Source organism: Notothenia rossii, assembly GCF_949606895.1.
Source record: "Notothenia rossii genome assembly, chromosome: 6".
Lineage (NCBI taxonomy): Eukaryota > Metazoa > Chordata > Actinopteri > Perciformes > Nototheniidae > Notothenia > Notothenia rossii.
Genome location: NC_136909.1, coordinates 13,358,464 through 13,373,428, shown reverse-complemented (window position 1 = coordinate 13,373,428; position 14,965 = coordinate 13,358,464). Strand labels below are relative to the sequence as shown.

Genomic DNA, 14,965 nt, shown 5'->3' with positions numbered 1-14,965 from the left:
TGTTGACAAAAAGAAACCAAATGCAGACCTGGATGCTTTGTGACGTTATGTATTATCTCGGTGAAGATGTTATGAAAAGACGTCCTAGTTCCATGATCAAGCTATATAATGCAGTTTCTATAATATAACCAATGTTTCCTTTTTCTGTCGTCCACAGACTTACGAGCGGCAGTTCAGAATGCCTGAGCAGCGAGAGGGAGGCCTGCTGCAACTGCTGGGAGATCACACTCCGCCCAAACACCAGCTTCGCGGCTCCCTCCCCCCTGCACACGCACTCTCACACACACAGCTAACACAGCACATCCTCACGCAACAATTCCAACATGCACATCAGCACCAAATCAATCCGGACTGGATCGCGTCTACAGCACCTTCTGCATCCCCGGCCAACCCTGCAGACTCTGAGCCAGCAGGAGCCAGCAGGAGCTCTCTGCTCGATCCAACTCAAGCTTTCTCACGAACAGCGACACAAAGCCCCTCGCCTCAGAGATCACTGACTCCAGACCTGCAGTTGCCAGTGGTTACAGATGCCAGTATTCTCAACCTGACCTCTCTCAGCAGGTACGATTTGTTGTCCTGTGTGCTAGATGTTATTGATGTTATTACTAGCCAAACATTTGCTTTAGTAATGAACATTTAGGTAACCCTTTGTAATAACATCATAAAGGAGTAAATTCAACTTTCAGTTAGATATATTTGCTATGCTTATGTTTGATATACTATATTGAGTGTTTTTGAATGATTACCAAATGATTTGTAAACCTTTCATAAATCATTTACAAAGATAGATGGAGTAGATATTTGTTACACGCTTAATAATTGGTTTGTAAAAACATTGTATAACATATGTTTATATGCCTTGTTAAATGATGAATAAACACTTTGCAAAGCATCTTTAAACATAATTTATATTGTATATACTTTGTCAATAATGTATTATTCGTTTCTGATCCATCTGTATAATGTTTATGTATGTTTTACAAATGATTTATTTAAGGTTTACACGTCATTTGTTAATCATTAAAACATACATAGTATAATATATCAAATGTGTTAATGTATGCAGCGATAAAATGTTAATGAAATGCAAAACATCCTTTCTCCGTTTCACTTTGTCATACATTTTTTTTTCTGTATATACATCTCTCCAGGGGGAGGGGGTTGCAAGAGGTCAGTGAACATCTCTTTGGAAACATCAAGAGGAAGTACGGCAGGAAGGACTCCCAGAGGACGCTGGGTAATCCCCACGGTGCTGATACACCTTGGGGAAGACAACCTGAGAAAGGATCGGAGAGCCCGACTAATCCAGAGGAGAAGCAGAAGTACCGAGAGGAGACAGCTGAGCGGTTCCATGAAGAAAGAGAGGAGAGGAGAAAAGAGGAAAGAGAACGAACGGTCACTGGGAGGAGAGGAGATGAAGAAGACAGAGGGATGCCCATGCTGACAGAGGAAGGGAAAGGGAGGAAGAGGCGGAGGAGGCCTTCTTTTGACGAGTCATTTTCTGTAGAGCAGCAATTACATCAGCGGCAGGACTCTGACACCACCGAGAAGCAGCAGCCGGGGCCCACAGAACCCAAAGTAGCACATAAGATGGAGACTCATAAAAATGATTCTCGACTCACAAGTCACACTGATGTCAGTAGAGAGAGGGTAGAAAAAGCAGAGAGGCCGGATAAAGGTGATAAAAGAGAAAAAGGAGACAGGGCTGAAAGAGGAGAGGCAGTTATAAGCGGATCTGATCCAGAGTCAGCTTTGATTGCAAATAAAATGAAGAAGAACTCTGTGGGTCGTCCTAGGATCAGCACAGACACCCTTAAACACAGAGAGCCTGCTCACAATCACATCATCAAACCCAATCTGAACACCCACCCCAGGCTCCCTAGCCCACACCCCAACCCCAGCCCCAGGAGCAGTATCAGCCCAAGCCTGAGCCCCCATCCTAGGGCCAGCATGAGCCCCAGCCCCCATCCCAGGGCCAGCATGAGCCCCAGCCTCAGCCCCCGACCCAGGCCGGGCCTCAGCCCCAGCCCCAGCCACAGCACCAGCTCCACAGCCAGCTCCAGACCCTCCAAGACCAAGGACAGGTGGTCCTACCTGAAAGCTAAAAGCCATGCCAGCCTCACTTCCCCCCATAGAGACAACCGGGGTAGCCCCTCCACCTTGGCCGACCCACCCTCCGCCTTCCCCATCACCCCCTCTGCCTTTCCCATCACCCCTTCCAGCCCCCTCTACACCAACACCGACAGCCTGACCGTCCACACCCCCATCAAAAGGAAACGAGGACGCCCTAAGAAGCAGCCCCTCCTGACGGTGGAAACCATCCATGAGGGGACCTCCACATCCCCCCCGAGTCCACTGGCACAGGAAGCAGCTGCTGGGCTAAACCGTAGGAGGAAGACACACACACTAAACACACTAGTGCAAATGACGTCCGCAACCACCAGCGCCAACTCGAGTAGTCTGAAACTAAAGCGTGGCAGGGTCCCCTCCAGGCCGGTGAATAAGATGAAGCTTGGGAAAATGCAGAGCATCCTGAATGAGATCCTTTCAGGCTCCAGTCAGAACGGCGCCCTGGCTCTGAAATCATCTTCTGCCCCCGTTACCTCAGCTATGAGTGCCATGGCCTCCACTATTGAGGCTAGGCTGGGGAAACAGATAAACGTCAGCAAGAGAGGAACCATCTACATTGGAAAGAAGAGGGGGCGGAAACCAAGAGCAGAAACCCAAGCCTCCAACCCTCTAAAAACCCCCCTGTTTGCCTCCACTCACAGTCTCTATGAGAGCCCTGTAGTGCCTTCTGCCACCTTGTCTCCCTGCTCCAGCGCTACTTCCATGAGAACCAGCCATTCTGATGCCACTATGCCCAGTTTGCAGCCCATCTTAGCCCTGCCCTCCAAGCCACCAGGCAGAAGCTTCCTCTCCGGGGGATGGAAATTGTCTCCTCCACGACTTCTGGCAAACTCCCCGTCCCACCTGTCAGAGGGGGCATCAGTGAAGGAGGTGACCCTGTCCCCCATCAGCGAGTCCCACAGTGAGGAGACTATACCAAGCGACAGTGGGATCGGCACGGACAACAACAGCACCTCCGATCAAACTGAGAAGGGGCCCGCCTCTCGACGCAGGTGCAGTAAACTGCTTCTTGATTTATGTGTTTGGGCTGTTTTATATTTCACAGACAGACATTTTTACGATATTTTATGTTTAATATTTTTACAGGTACTCATTCGATCTGTGTGGGTTTGAGGCTGCGGAGGCTGCTGCCCTGGAAGCGTCCAACAGGAGCAGCAAAGCACGCTGTGAACGGCAAGGTACTGCTGTTGACAACTTCCTGTCACAGCAGGAAAAGAAACAAAAACATAATCGGCGGAAGAGGAAGTGCCTACAGAGCCGGGATCATCTTCACTTTCTCTCTGAACTGGAGGAGGTTAGTTGATTGATATTGATCCATCCCTGTTATGTGTGCCTTTTTATTTGGTGTATTTCTCTGAATGTGTCTAAATGTTTTCTCTCTGAAGGTTGTGGTGAAGCTCCAGCAGCTACGAGTGTCTCACAGACGATACACCTGCTACCCCCAGCACACATACCCCTCTATATTCCGCCTCAACTTCCATCATTACTACCCTTATTCCTACGACTCCTACCCCTGCGACTCCAGCTCGTACCTCCGCAGGAGTGCTGATCTGAAGGCGAAGAGGAGACGCGGCCGTCCAGCCAAAGCCAGCGAGCCAATCACATCGAAGCTGCCTTTTGTTCCAGGATATGGTTATCCACTGGCAGGGGGAAATTACTATGCAGCACCATATGCGATGCCTTACGCGCCTCCTCTGAGTCTGGGCTACTTTCCCCCTGCTACGCCATTTTACCTGCCCCACCACTCGATGGGACCTGCACCTCCATCTCCCTTCATGAGGCCGGCGGTGCCCCCTCCAAAGGCTTTCCACACCAGTGGACACTCTAAACTCCAGCCGGGGGCCAAGCTTCGCGGTCCCAGCGGCCCACTCCAGGGACCCTCTGTAAGAGCAGAGGGCCTGGGGTCCCTGGTTAGTGGCAATGCAGGGGGTCTTGCAGGGGTTCGCCTCCATAAGAGGAAGCACAAGCACAAACATAAGCACAAGGACGAACCCCTCCTGTCCCTGCGAGACCGGCAAGAGTTGGGTGGGCTCTTCAGCGGAGCTAAGACCAATGCACGTCTCAGCATGCTGAGTGACAGGAGGGACCTGGCCAATCAGGGCTCTTCTAAGCATCTGGAGAAGCAGAGGGGCAGCGGTAGAGGCCCAAGCCTGGGATCCAGCTTAGGGATGTTTGAGTCGGACCAGCTGTCCACACACTCTCTCGCTGACAGCCAGTTCCACTCCCGTCAGACACGGCAGCCAATAAACAGCTTCATGAGCAGCTACAGTAGCCAATCGCAGCGGTCGGAGTCAGCTTCTGACCTGTTTCTGGGGTCACGGGAGGACGAGTGCGGAGGGAGGAGCAGGAAGACGAGGCTCAGTGTGTTTGGAGATCAGGGCTTACTGTCGTTCCAAACGGCCCGGCAGGAGCCCGGACAGATGAACCACTGCTCCAGTCCCGCCATCCCTGGTAAGAACCACTAACATTAGGATTACCTGTTCATTTTCAAACTACACTTTGTATTTATAAAGGAGTGCACTGTCCTTTTTGCCATGACCAGAAAGCATTACAGCAGGAATGAATTTCAGCAGCATGGGGAAATGTATTGCCTACTTTGATGATGTGTTGGAGGTTTGAGGTTAGCCCAATCTGCAATAACAGCCTGTTGATTGCTTGTCTTTATCGAGCCAGTTCACTTACCGGCAGACTTCCTGTTGCTACGTCAAAATAAAAGCATTTTCTAGGTTCACCTGTGGAAAGCTTTTGATATAAAGCATCAGCGGGGAGTGTTGTCTGCTGACATTACCAGTAGCTTCACACAGCAATGGACATCATAACAGAACTGCTTGCAAGGGAAAGGAGGGCAGATCATCATTTTAATAGTGAAACAGAATTACAGCTGAAGTGTCTTCTATTGTACACAGCAAATAAAGCTTAACATAGATAGTGTTTTATAAATGTCACATGTATGACCACAGATGTATTAGCCAGTGAGTTTAACACGATGTTGACATAGCTTAGACAAGCATTGCAGCGTGCTTATCCGGTGCTCCTAGCAGTTAAGGATGCTGTATGTGTACACTGTACAGCAAAGCAAATATGTGCTTTAATATGTTGCACTTTGCTGTTAAAGGGAAGTTGTGAATCATCTTAAACTTTGAAGATTGAGAAGTACAAACAAAGCTGAATCAGGTGAATAATTGGTGTCCAATAATGATAACATAAGTGATAACCTGATTGTTATTGGCATGTGAAGAGACTTAATCACATATTTAGTCAAAGTTGAATGTACATGGCACAACCCTTGTGAATTTGAATCCTATACATGAATGTACAGCATTATCAGGACTCAAAGCGTACAAAGAGGTAGGGTAGCCCCAAATTCTCACCTCCAAGCTAATGTGTATGTTGGTACATTCTGTATTCTGTTGTCTTTGAGCACATCTGGCTGGGGATAGAGAGAACGTAATGCATGGATGGAGACGACTATAATTCACCAATCTCTCCTTCCTCCCCTCCCCTCCCTCCCTCTCTCCCTCCCTCCCTCCCTCCTCTCCTGCCAATGCCTCTGCCAGAGATATATTATTCACACAGTGTGATTTATTTTCTACAGACATGCCGTAAAAGGCCCTTGCCTGTGTTAAAAGAGCTGGCTGGCAGCCAGGGGTTTAATGACTGGGGCCTCGTCCAGTGGTGGGGAGGAGAAGCCAGGGGCTCAGTTAGAATACAGCCCCCCCCCCCCCACCCCAAGGGATCTAGGACGGATGACTCATATACACACTCCCCCCCCCCCCCCCCCCCTGCACGTTATCCTTCTAGTGTTGTTATGCCTCTTCTACTTCCATGTCCTTCTTCCTTTCCCCTTGTGCTGCTGCTGCAGTTCTTGCCCTCGCTCTCCTCCTTTGCCTCTCTCCCTCAATCCCAGCATCCATCCTCTGACTTCCCCTGTGTTCCTCTTCCTCCCCCTCCCCCTTCTATCTCTCCCTTCCCCTCTTCCCTTTCTCTTTCTGCTTTCCCCCTTCTCTCCCCTCCCCCTCGTTCCCCCATTACCCTCTCTTTTCCCCATTCTCCCTGCCCCGCCTCACTTCACAGCCTTAGCCCAATTAAAACACAGGCGCGTGTGTGTATACGCATGCATGCCATACAAACCATGCATGCACACATGTACACATGGACCCACTCTGATACACACACATATTCACACAGTCAGACAGGTCCCCATCCACAAGCTGACACAGATGCAACATTTATATTACTGTCTGAGAATGCAGCTATGGTTAGGCTACGGGTTTTAAATGATTCCCCAGTAGAACTTGTTAGTAGTGATTATATTTTGTATGCATGTGGGTTTTTGTCACTAATCAGCCGGTCTTACTGCAGCTGACAGCAATCTCTCACTTGCATATTTGCATAAAAGCAGGTCATCTTCTACTGAATTAGTGAGAAAAAAAACCCTTGTGTCTCATGACTTGTTTAAAAATATGCATGTACTTCAGCCAGAGAAACACTTACAAAAAGATAAATATCTAGACTCACTTTATCTGGTCTGAAACCCGGCCTGTGAGCATGCATCCCTGTGTAGTAGGGACTTCCTGCTCCACGGAGAAACAGGTCCTCAGTGCTATACGGCCCCTCACACTGCTGAAGGTCACTGGTTTTATGTTCCGTGTATGCAGCTCATAAATTTCTGCTACTTTGTAGTGTGTGTGTGTGTGTGTGAGAGAGAGCTGAGAGTGTGCACACTTCTGTGTAGCTCATAAACCACTGCTACTTAGTGCTTTCTGCATTAGACTAATTTCACTGTCTGCCTTGAATTCTTGAGCAACAATAGAGTGAAATGTTCGGCTGAGTTTTAAATGGAGGGCGGTCAGGCGTCCTTTATCTTCCCTTACTCTTAGTTCATTAGCAAACACTTGACAGTGGAGCTATACACTCTTAAATTGTTTGTTTAATCCGCTGTTGCAACAAATTATGACTCAAAAGCAAATCATTACAACCCAAGATGCTATTTTAGGAAAGAAATAGTAATGTTCTCAATGTGTTTTCCATCCATTTTAACTTTACCCTGCAGTGTTTTGGCTTTACCCCGGTTTATTGCCATCGTCATCATTAGTTCGAGCACTGCCGAATCCTGCTACATTTCATAAGCATGATTCTGGAGGGAAAGCAGAGAGGAGATGGTTAGGGAATCCAGGAATGGGAGTTGAAGCTCAATAAAAAAAGAGACCAAGCGGACCAAGCGTGTTGTGTGCACACTGCTTGGGGACTGGTGGCTGATTGTGCTTTTCCTCCATTTTGGCTGTGGCTCAGTCTGAGCCCTGGGAACATTGCCCAGGCAGAGAGGAGGAGGAGGAGGAGGAGTGGGGGGGGGGGGCTCAGACACGGGACAGAGATGGGAAACAAAAAGAATGACAGAGATGGACCAAGACCAGGAAGCGGTTTCTGAAATAGAGACGGAAATGAAATGGTGCACTGTTACCAGTTTAATTGAAAATTAGAGAGTAGCATATTGCCGCCTGTGAAGAGTAGAGTGGAAAAGAGAAAGAGAGTGATGGGGAAAGGGGAAAGAGACAGGATAGAACAGCGTGTAAAGGGCATTCTGCCCAGTTCACCAGTGTGAAGGAAACAATATGGCTCCAGTTTCTTCTGCTCAGCCATTCTGAACTGCTGATGGTTATTTGTGCATGTTGGGCATGTGCGTGTTTGCCCATGTGTGTATTTGTGTCTTTCTGAGTCGGTGCATGTGGATAAATGTGGCAATATGTGTGTTTGTGTGTGTGTTTGGCTTTTTGGCAGCCTCTGCTCCAGATGCACAGGGTTGTTATTGTGTAGCGACATTTAAAATGGTTGAAGGAGACATTTCTGTGGGTTTCCTGCTCGCAGAATGGGATCTCCTCCTCTCCCCTCTCCTCGCTGCTCTCTAGGAGACAATTACAGGATAGGATCTGCTCTCCTGGCTCAGCTGGGCTTTGAAAGGCTTACATGAATATGTCAAAATTAGCAGGAAGCTCTCGAAGCAAAAAAAACACATTCTCACCATGAGCTCAATTGGCAAGATGTATTTCCTGGCCTTTCCAATGCTCCTCGTTTTGACTGACATGCATGAAAAACTCAGTTCTCTTTATTTACTTGTTTGCTCTGCTATTTATTTACCTTGTGATGTCTCACCTCACTCGTGCTCTCTCTCTTCACACAGATGTTCCTGGTAAGCGAAGGTATAAGCGGCGCGAGGTGGAGCAGATCCAGAAGGACGTGAGGAGGATGCACTCTTTGAACTTTGAGCATGTGCAGAAGATCCTCCGTGCTAAGCGCCTGCAGCGACAAGCCAAAACAGGAAACAATGTCGTCAAAAGACGGCCAGGGCGGCCCCGTAAACAACCCATAGAGGAATGTGAGCCGCCTAACAGGAGGGTGGAAGCACGGGCTGATGTTCGGGTTTCGGACATGTTTGCCGTGAGGAAAGGGGATGGCAGGACTCTGGGGATGCCTGTCCTGGAGAGGTGCGATGACCTACCAGGTAGGCACAGCCTCAGGCCGAGCTTGACCCCCGAGCCTCTGGAGTTCTCAAATCACGATTCCATCTCAGCAACAATCGAGACCGTGGTGCATCAGGCGCGGTCCGTGCTTCCTCTGGCCAAAGGGGGGAAGCGCAGAGGCCGGCCCCACAGCAGGGACGAGTTATGGGCTCCTTCCAATCATTAGACCCGCAGGAGAGAGCCACTCTGTATCCGAGCGGAGCGCAGTTGTTGCCGTCGGTGCTGTTTGAGATGCAGCGCCCTTACTTCTGGGACTCCTTGGTGCACTTTGACTTGAGGACTGCAGTGGGTCAGTGGCAGAGCAGGAGGAGGGAACACTTCCAGTACAATCCCTCTGCTTGCTAAACCCAACCAGAGATGAGCCTTTCAAGGATTCATTGGACCTTCATTTACAATGGCACTATATGGTACTATTTGATACTGAATCTGATGCTATGAAAGTGTGTGGTACTCATGATAGTGTAGGATATTATGTGATTCTTTATGTATCTGATACAGTGATGTGTATGGTACTTTATGATACTGTATCTGAATGTGGCTTTAGCCATATATTTACCAGCAAAGGGGAGGGGGAATGGTTAATATAAAACTGTGCAGCTCTGCTTATTTTTGCCTTTCTGAGGAAGCTTGTCAAAGACATGTGGGATAAAACAGCAGTAATGAAGCCACCTTACCCTATTACTTACTCCCACCCTCATCTGTACCTCCCTGGTTTTCCCGTTCTGTCTGAGGAGTAACCGATACTTGCTGGCGGCTCCTCACCCCTTGTCCCCCTCCCCGCTCAACACTCACCCCAACTCTTTAGCCCTCCCTGGTGCCTGCCAATCAACTTCATGTCCTTTTGTCCTCTCATCTACTCCCAATCATGTTTAACATCTCCTATTGCTTGTGCTCCCTCAACCTACCCCCTGTCTCATTTAATTCTCTGCTCAATCCTGTCCTGCGCAGTGACATACAGTAAAGGCAATAGGGTGGATGAGACTGTCCCAGACTGTACATAGAAACAAAGTCCACTGTTGCCTGCCTTGTACAATGAGGAACCAGCTCATAGACATGTACTGGCATACAGTATATCAAATAGTATTGTTGTACCATAGACAATGAAAGTTCTGTATTGTTTTATAACCAAAAACAGACATGGGTGCGACTCAAGACAAGTTTGTTTTCAGACAGAAAGAAACACCTATATTCATTCATACACTCATTATTGTGTTTATATCCAGGGGGCATTGCATACAGGAGGAATATCAGGTGTGTTTTTGGTAAACCGTCAAATTGGTTTATTGCACTATGAAAAACCATACTCTTGCATCAATCAAATGCAGCACTTACATGCTTGTTCCAGCCTTATGTTTTGGCCTTCGATGGTGTGGATATCCATTCCAGAGAACATGCATTATTTTAATCAATTTGTATATGCAGGCTACGCAGCCAAAAGCGTCAAACCGCAGCCCAGATCTGAATCCTGATTGGACCGTTCAGATGAAGAGGGCTCACAGTCAGTGTTTTGAAAAGCTAATCCCAGTCTTTCTACTTTACATGATTTTTAATCCATATCCTTGGAAATATTTTTTTGAAAGTAAATCCAGTATTTAGATTTAGAAACCAAAGTCTCAGTATTCAGTGTAAGGATGTATTATTTAAAATAATCTAAATCAGAGTTTGACAAACCATGTTGGCACCAATGTAAAGCATTCCTATGTGCACTCTAGAATGTAGCCATCTTGGATTTTTGTGTCAATATGTCAAGCCTTTGGTAAACTCTATCTACAGTATGTGTGACTTTGGGTAGTGGTTGGTATTTTCTCAAATATGTATTTCAGAAAAAAAAAGCAATGGATCCGTGTTTCTTTGGCAACTTTGTTAGTTTTGTTTCAGGAGATTCTGATTTCTTTGGGTTGGGTGGGGTTCTCAGTGGCAGCAGTTCAACTTGTGCCTTATTGTTTCTTTCTCTCACCAATTATATTTGACCTGATAAATATCAAGCAGCAAAGAGTGGCCCAGAAATTGTCCCAAAATATTCATGATTGTGCATTTGACGCATGTGTCTTAGTCATTTCAACCCTGACTCTGCCTGTGTCCCTTCACAGCTTCCATAGTCAGCATCCTCTGTCGCAGGGCACTTAGCCTGTCTAGTTTTCTGACCCATGTCATCATAACAGAACTAGAAGGGCTGGACTGATGAATACAACGTGATATAACTGTATTGAAACATATTGTGTACTGGCCTACATTGTGCTGTGAAGCAGAGAGTGCCACTGTATGTGTTTCTATCCAGAGATATTGATTGTACTCAATGTCCCCAATATAATTGATGCTCATCTGCTCTGCCCAGTATTTAACCAGTTATTCACATCATGTAACCGGTTACGTCCTTGGCAAAGGAGGAACAGAGGACGTTGTCATGGAAACCACGTTCTCCTACATTGTTGTTTGCTATGCATCAGGCCATGCCTGGCGATGACCTTAAAAGGAATTTCTGTTCTGGGTCCACCCTTCGACAAAGAGAAATAAGTGGTCTTATTTACTGAATTAAATGAATTCATGTAACAAGAATTGTGAATAATACCAGTAATAATTTGTAATAAGTTGTGCAGAAAGTGACTATCATTTCCTGAAAACTATAGTTACTGCAGCTCTATGCAGTACAGCCTTAACCAGATGTAAAACTACAGTATTGAAGTGTTTGTTGTAAATAGTGTTAGTATGTCCATCCTGCATGGATACCGGTTGGCCTCGGCTATGCGGGGACTGTCTCCTAAAACCACAGTAGACCTTCTCTCTCTATATAGACTGCTCAAGACCCCCCCCAAAAAATACAAACAATTATAACCCTTACTGATTTTCCTATTCGACAAATTCTGCTGTACATTGACAGTCATCATTCCAGTCCGTTAAATTACACAGAATGCTGAAATGTCTTGCCTTATCACACCTCTACAAGTTCTCCGAAGATGAAAGCCCCCTCTATAGTTCACTCAACCAAAAATAGGAATCCCCGCTGATTCGCAGCTATTTTGCCCGCAGCCAGTTGGGGCATTGCAGTAGCATGAAGAGTAAGCAAGAGGGTTGTGTGTGGGGGGAGCTCTCAGAGGAAATAGCCAAAAATACACTCGTCCTAAAGTCAGTGTGCTTAACCTTGCTTTGCTTGACTTCTGGTGGGTCTGCAGTCTGTTGTGGTGAAGATGAGGTCTAGATGTGTGGTCCATGAGGTGTAGGGACTACACGCTCGGCAGCTTACTCCATACTGTGGTCAGTCAGCGCGGTTTCTGATGTAAGAGTTAAAGACCCCAGGTGTTGTCTGTCCTGTCTGTCTCTCCCACCAGCCAATGCTCCGGTGCCTTCTAACACTGACAAGTATTGTCCCAATCCAGAGCTTTCACTCTACACAGAGACTGCAGAGGGGATGTGGCTGTGAATAGGGTTCAAGGTCACTGTTGTTGTATTGTATTTAGCAGCCAATCTGGACCAGTGGCTCCAGGAGGCCCCTAAGCACTGATGTAAGGATCTTTCACCTTGTCTTTGGTGCTAGCATCAAGGGCATCGCAGCGTGTTAGACCTTACATCAGTGATTGGGGTGTACTTACTAAAGTCTACACTTAGCAGTTCAGTACAGCGACTACAATGGGATATAATGGCACCCACATTTTGGTCACCCCCCATTCCCTTTGTAGCATGCTGTGATGAGTGTCCTACACATGGAGTGAGGGGTCACGTGAGACAGAGCCTCATAAATGTACATGTAGTCATCCTCACAGCATATGTTACAGTTCTAAGCTATAATGTTGTTCGAAGCTGAAGTGCATATGAAGCATTGAGAAAACCAATAAATGTACTTCTTTAGAGCACAAAGCAAGCTCTTCTAACAGTGTGGGCATATTTTAGTTTGTATACATAGTGTATTTGAACCTTTTTCTAGAGTGGATTTCCTTTATTTGCATGCTCAACTTGATTGTATGCATACATATTTTAGACAAGCCGAAAGTTGAATTTCAATAGAATTTGGAGCAAGACTTGTACATTGTTTGATATGTTTCTTTTTGTAATGAATTTTTTAATTCATGAAGCATTTTTGTACATTGTATGAATATTAAAAACCGCAAATATTTGACATATAGAGTAAATACTAGATGCGCATGCATATGCATATATCCTTCACAGTATGTATGTGTAAATGTACACATATATTTTGTATTTGCATTTGCTGGCATACAGATATATGTCTTAAGCACATATATACATGCAACATATATGTATATCCATGTCCGCTGGCATGCTTTTGGTCATGTTTATCTTTCATGATCTTGTAGGGTTTTTTGTTTGTTTTCTTTCCTCAGAAAGAAAAGCTCATTCTTTTGCTACCCTTCTGTTGGCTGGCAGCGTTGAGCACTTATTAAGAAGAACTACAGTTGAAGTTGTTCATGTTATCCATTGTGTGAAATAATAAATGACTTTATTGACAGCTGATTGTGGCACATATGTTTTCTTTCTTGGTGCGATTGTATTGGATTAGATTATTATGATCACCTGAAAAACTGCTTTATCACATGCCGAGATAAGGCAGATAAAATGATGAGTGTGTGAGTGTGTGCAGCATGTAAATGTGTGCGTGGGAGCGAGATGAGGAGGGTTTGCTGCACTGTTAGTGCTGAACGTCAGCTGGTCTCAGTGAATGAGTACTACCCGACATGTGATTGCTCGTTGCGGTTAAAGGAATCCTCATTAGATAATGCTACAATTTCACTCAGTCAAACACACACGCTCACTCTTACTCGTGTACTCGTTCATTAGCCAAGCCTACATCTCTAAATCCTCCCTGCACTAGCCCATCAGTGTCTGCTCTAGGTGGGCTGGGCTGCAGGCTGCTCTGCTATTGGACAGAGCTGAGTGGGAAGTGCCTCTCTATTGGCTGCTGCCAACTAGTAAAATTCTCCTGTTACCATGGTTGCAGGGTGAGCTGCCCAAATGTGTCTCAGTGTATCTAGTGGTGCTGATGGAAATGTTGGCACCACCGGTGTTATGCTGAAAAAAAAATCCTCTGATGGAAGTCAGAGCTGCAGTGGGGCTGCACCCCAATCACTCTCTACTGATGCCTGTAAATGAGCCCACAAGCCCCCCCACTCCACATCCAGCACATGAGAGAGGATGAGATGGATCACCAGGGCTGTGATCACGATGAAACAGCACAGCAAAACACATCCTGCATGAAGGATGTACTGGATGTACCGGAGCTACACTTAAAATGGAAAAAACAGTATCATCAATCTGATGTGCAATGTGGATTTTATCACCCGGCTTAGTTTCCTACGAGACAGTGATGTCGTCTGCACAAGTTCCAGGTGCAAAGATTGCAAAGAAATATAAACAAGTCCATCACTAATGAGGTGAAAGGTGGTGATGAATTAGTAATGATTCAAAGATCCACAGCTAGACTGAAAAAAGGGAGCCTGTTAAGTAATACATGGGGGAATTCAGCCTTATAAGATGGAATCTAAAATATAAACAGCACATATATTTTAGAAAATGTTCACATGGCACATGGACATATAAAGATAATACAAGCATATTTCACAGCAGTTGGGGCTCCATGGTGGTCAAATTAAGTGAACAGAATTGTGTTTCTTATCTTTGCCCCACAAGTGTGAGAAATCTTCCAAAGCCTCTTAGCTCGATATTACTATTATGAGATATTATCTTCTATGACATCTTTGAAAGACATAAATATTACTGTACACTTATAAAAATGCACTTAAATAATAAATAGTTGCAGAATTGGATCAGTGTTATGATATGGTGTCTAGAGATGATGGGAATGTAGGGGTGGAGGATTGTTGTCAGAAGGTGTAGGAGGAGGACAGGGCTTATGAATTGTGGTGATCAGTAGGGAATGTAGGTTTACTGTTCCCGAACTGGGAAATGTTCCAAAAATGAAGCAGTATCTTCCTCCCAAACCTCTGTGGTTTAGCCTCTTATGGAATTAATGATTTAGGCTTGAGGGAACGTCCAATGCGTCGAAAAAACATGCAGAATCTGATCTGAGTTTACTCAAATGTTGACTGATGAAATTCTTTGCGTCTCCATACGTCACATCATATTTCCTGTTTGAAGATGCACTCAAACGCAGGCAAAGAGGGACATTTATGGCCAGCTGACCAGCAGAGTACAAAAATAAGAAAAGTGACACTGATTATTCTGCAACATTATCGAAGCAATTTCAACTCTTAACCAAAAAAACATAGGTCAAGATACATGTGATCATCAGTGACAACACTGACTTATTTCCATAAAAAGGTTAGAAGGGGGAAAAAAAGGAAAAC

General features: G+C 45.9%; 1 protein-coding gene across 1 annotated transcript in view; it reads left to right on the top strand.

Annotated features, from left to right (window-relative positions):
* Nucleotides 1-13,113, top strand: part of setbp1 (SET binding protein 1) — a 36,982-nt gene extending 23,869 nt beyond the window's left edge. The window contains exons 3-7 of the mRNA XM_079689419.1: nucleotides 158-561; nucleotides 1,152-3,122; nucleotides 3,217-3,424; nucleotides 3,516-4,581; nucleotides 8,309-13,113. Coding sequence (XP_079545545.1) covers nucleotides 158-561; nucleotides 1,152-3,122; nucleotides 3,217-3,424; nucleotides 3,516-4,581; nucleotides 8,309-8,814 — 4,155 coding nt within the window. The 3' untranslated portion in view covers nucleotides 8,815-13,113. The remainder of the gene's footprint in view (nucleotides 1-157; nucleotides 562-1,151; nucleotides 3,123-3,216; nucleotides 3,425-3,515; nucleotides 4,582-8,308) is intronic.
* The last annotated feature ends 1,852 nt before the right edge of the window (nucleotides 13,114-14,965 follow it).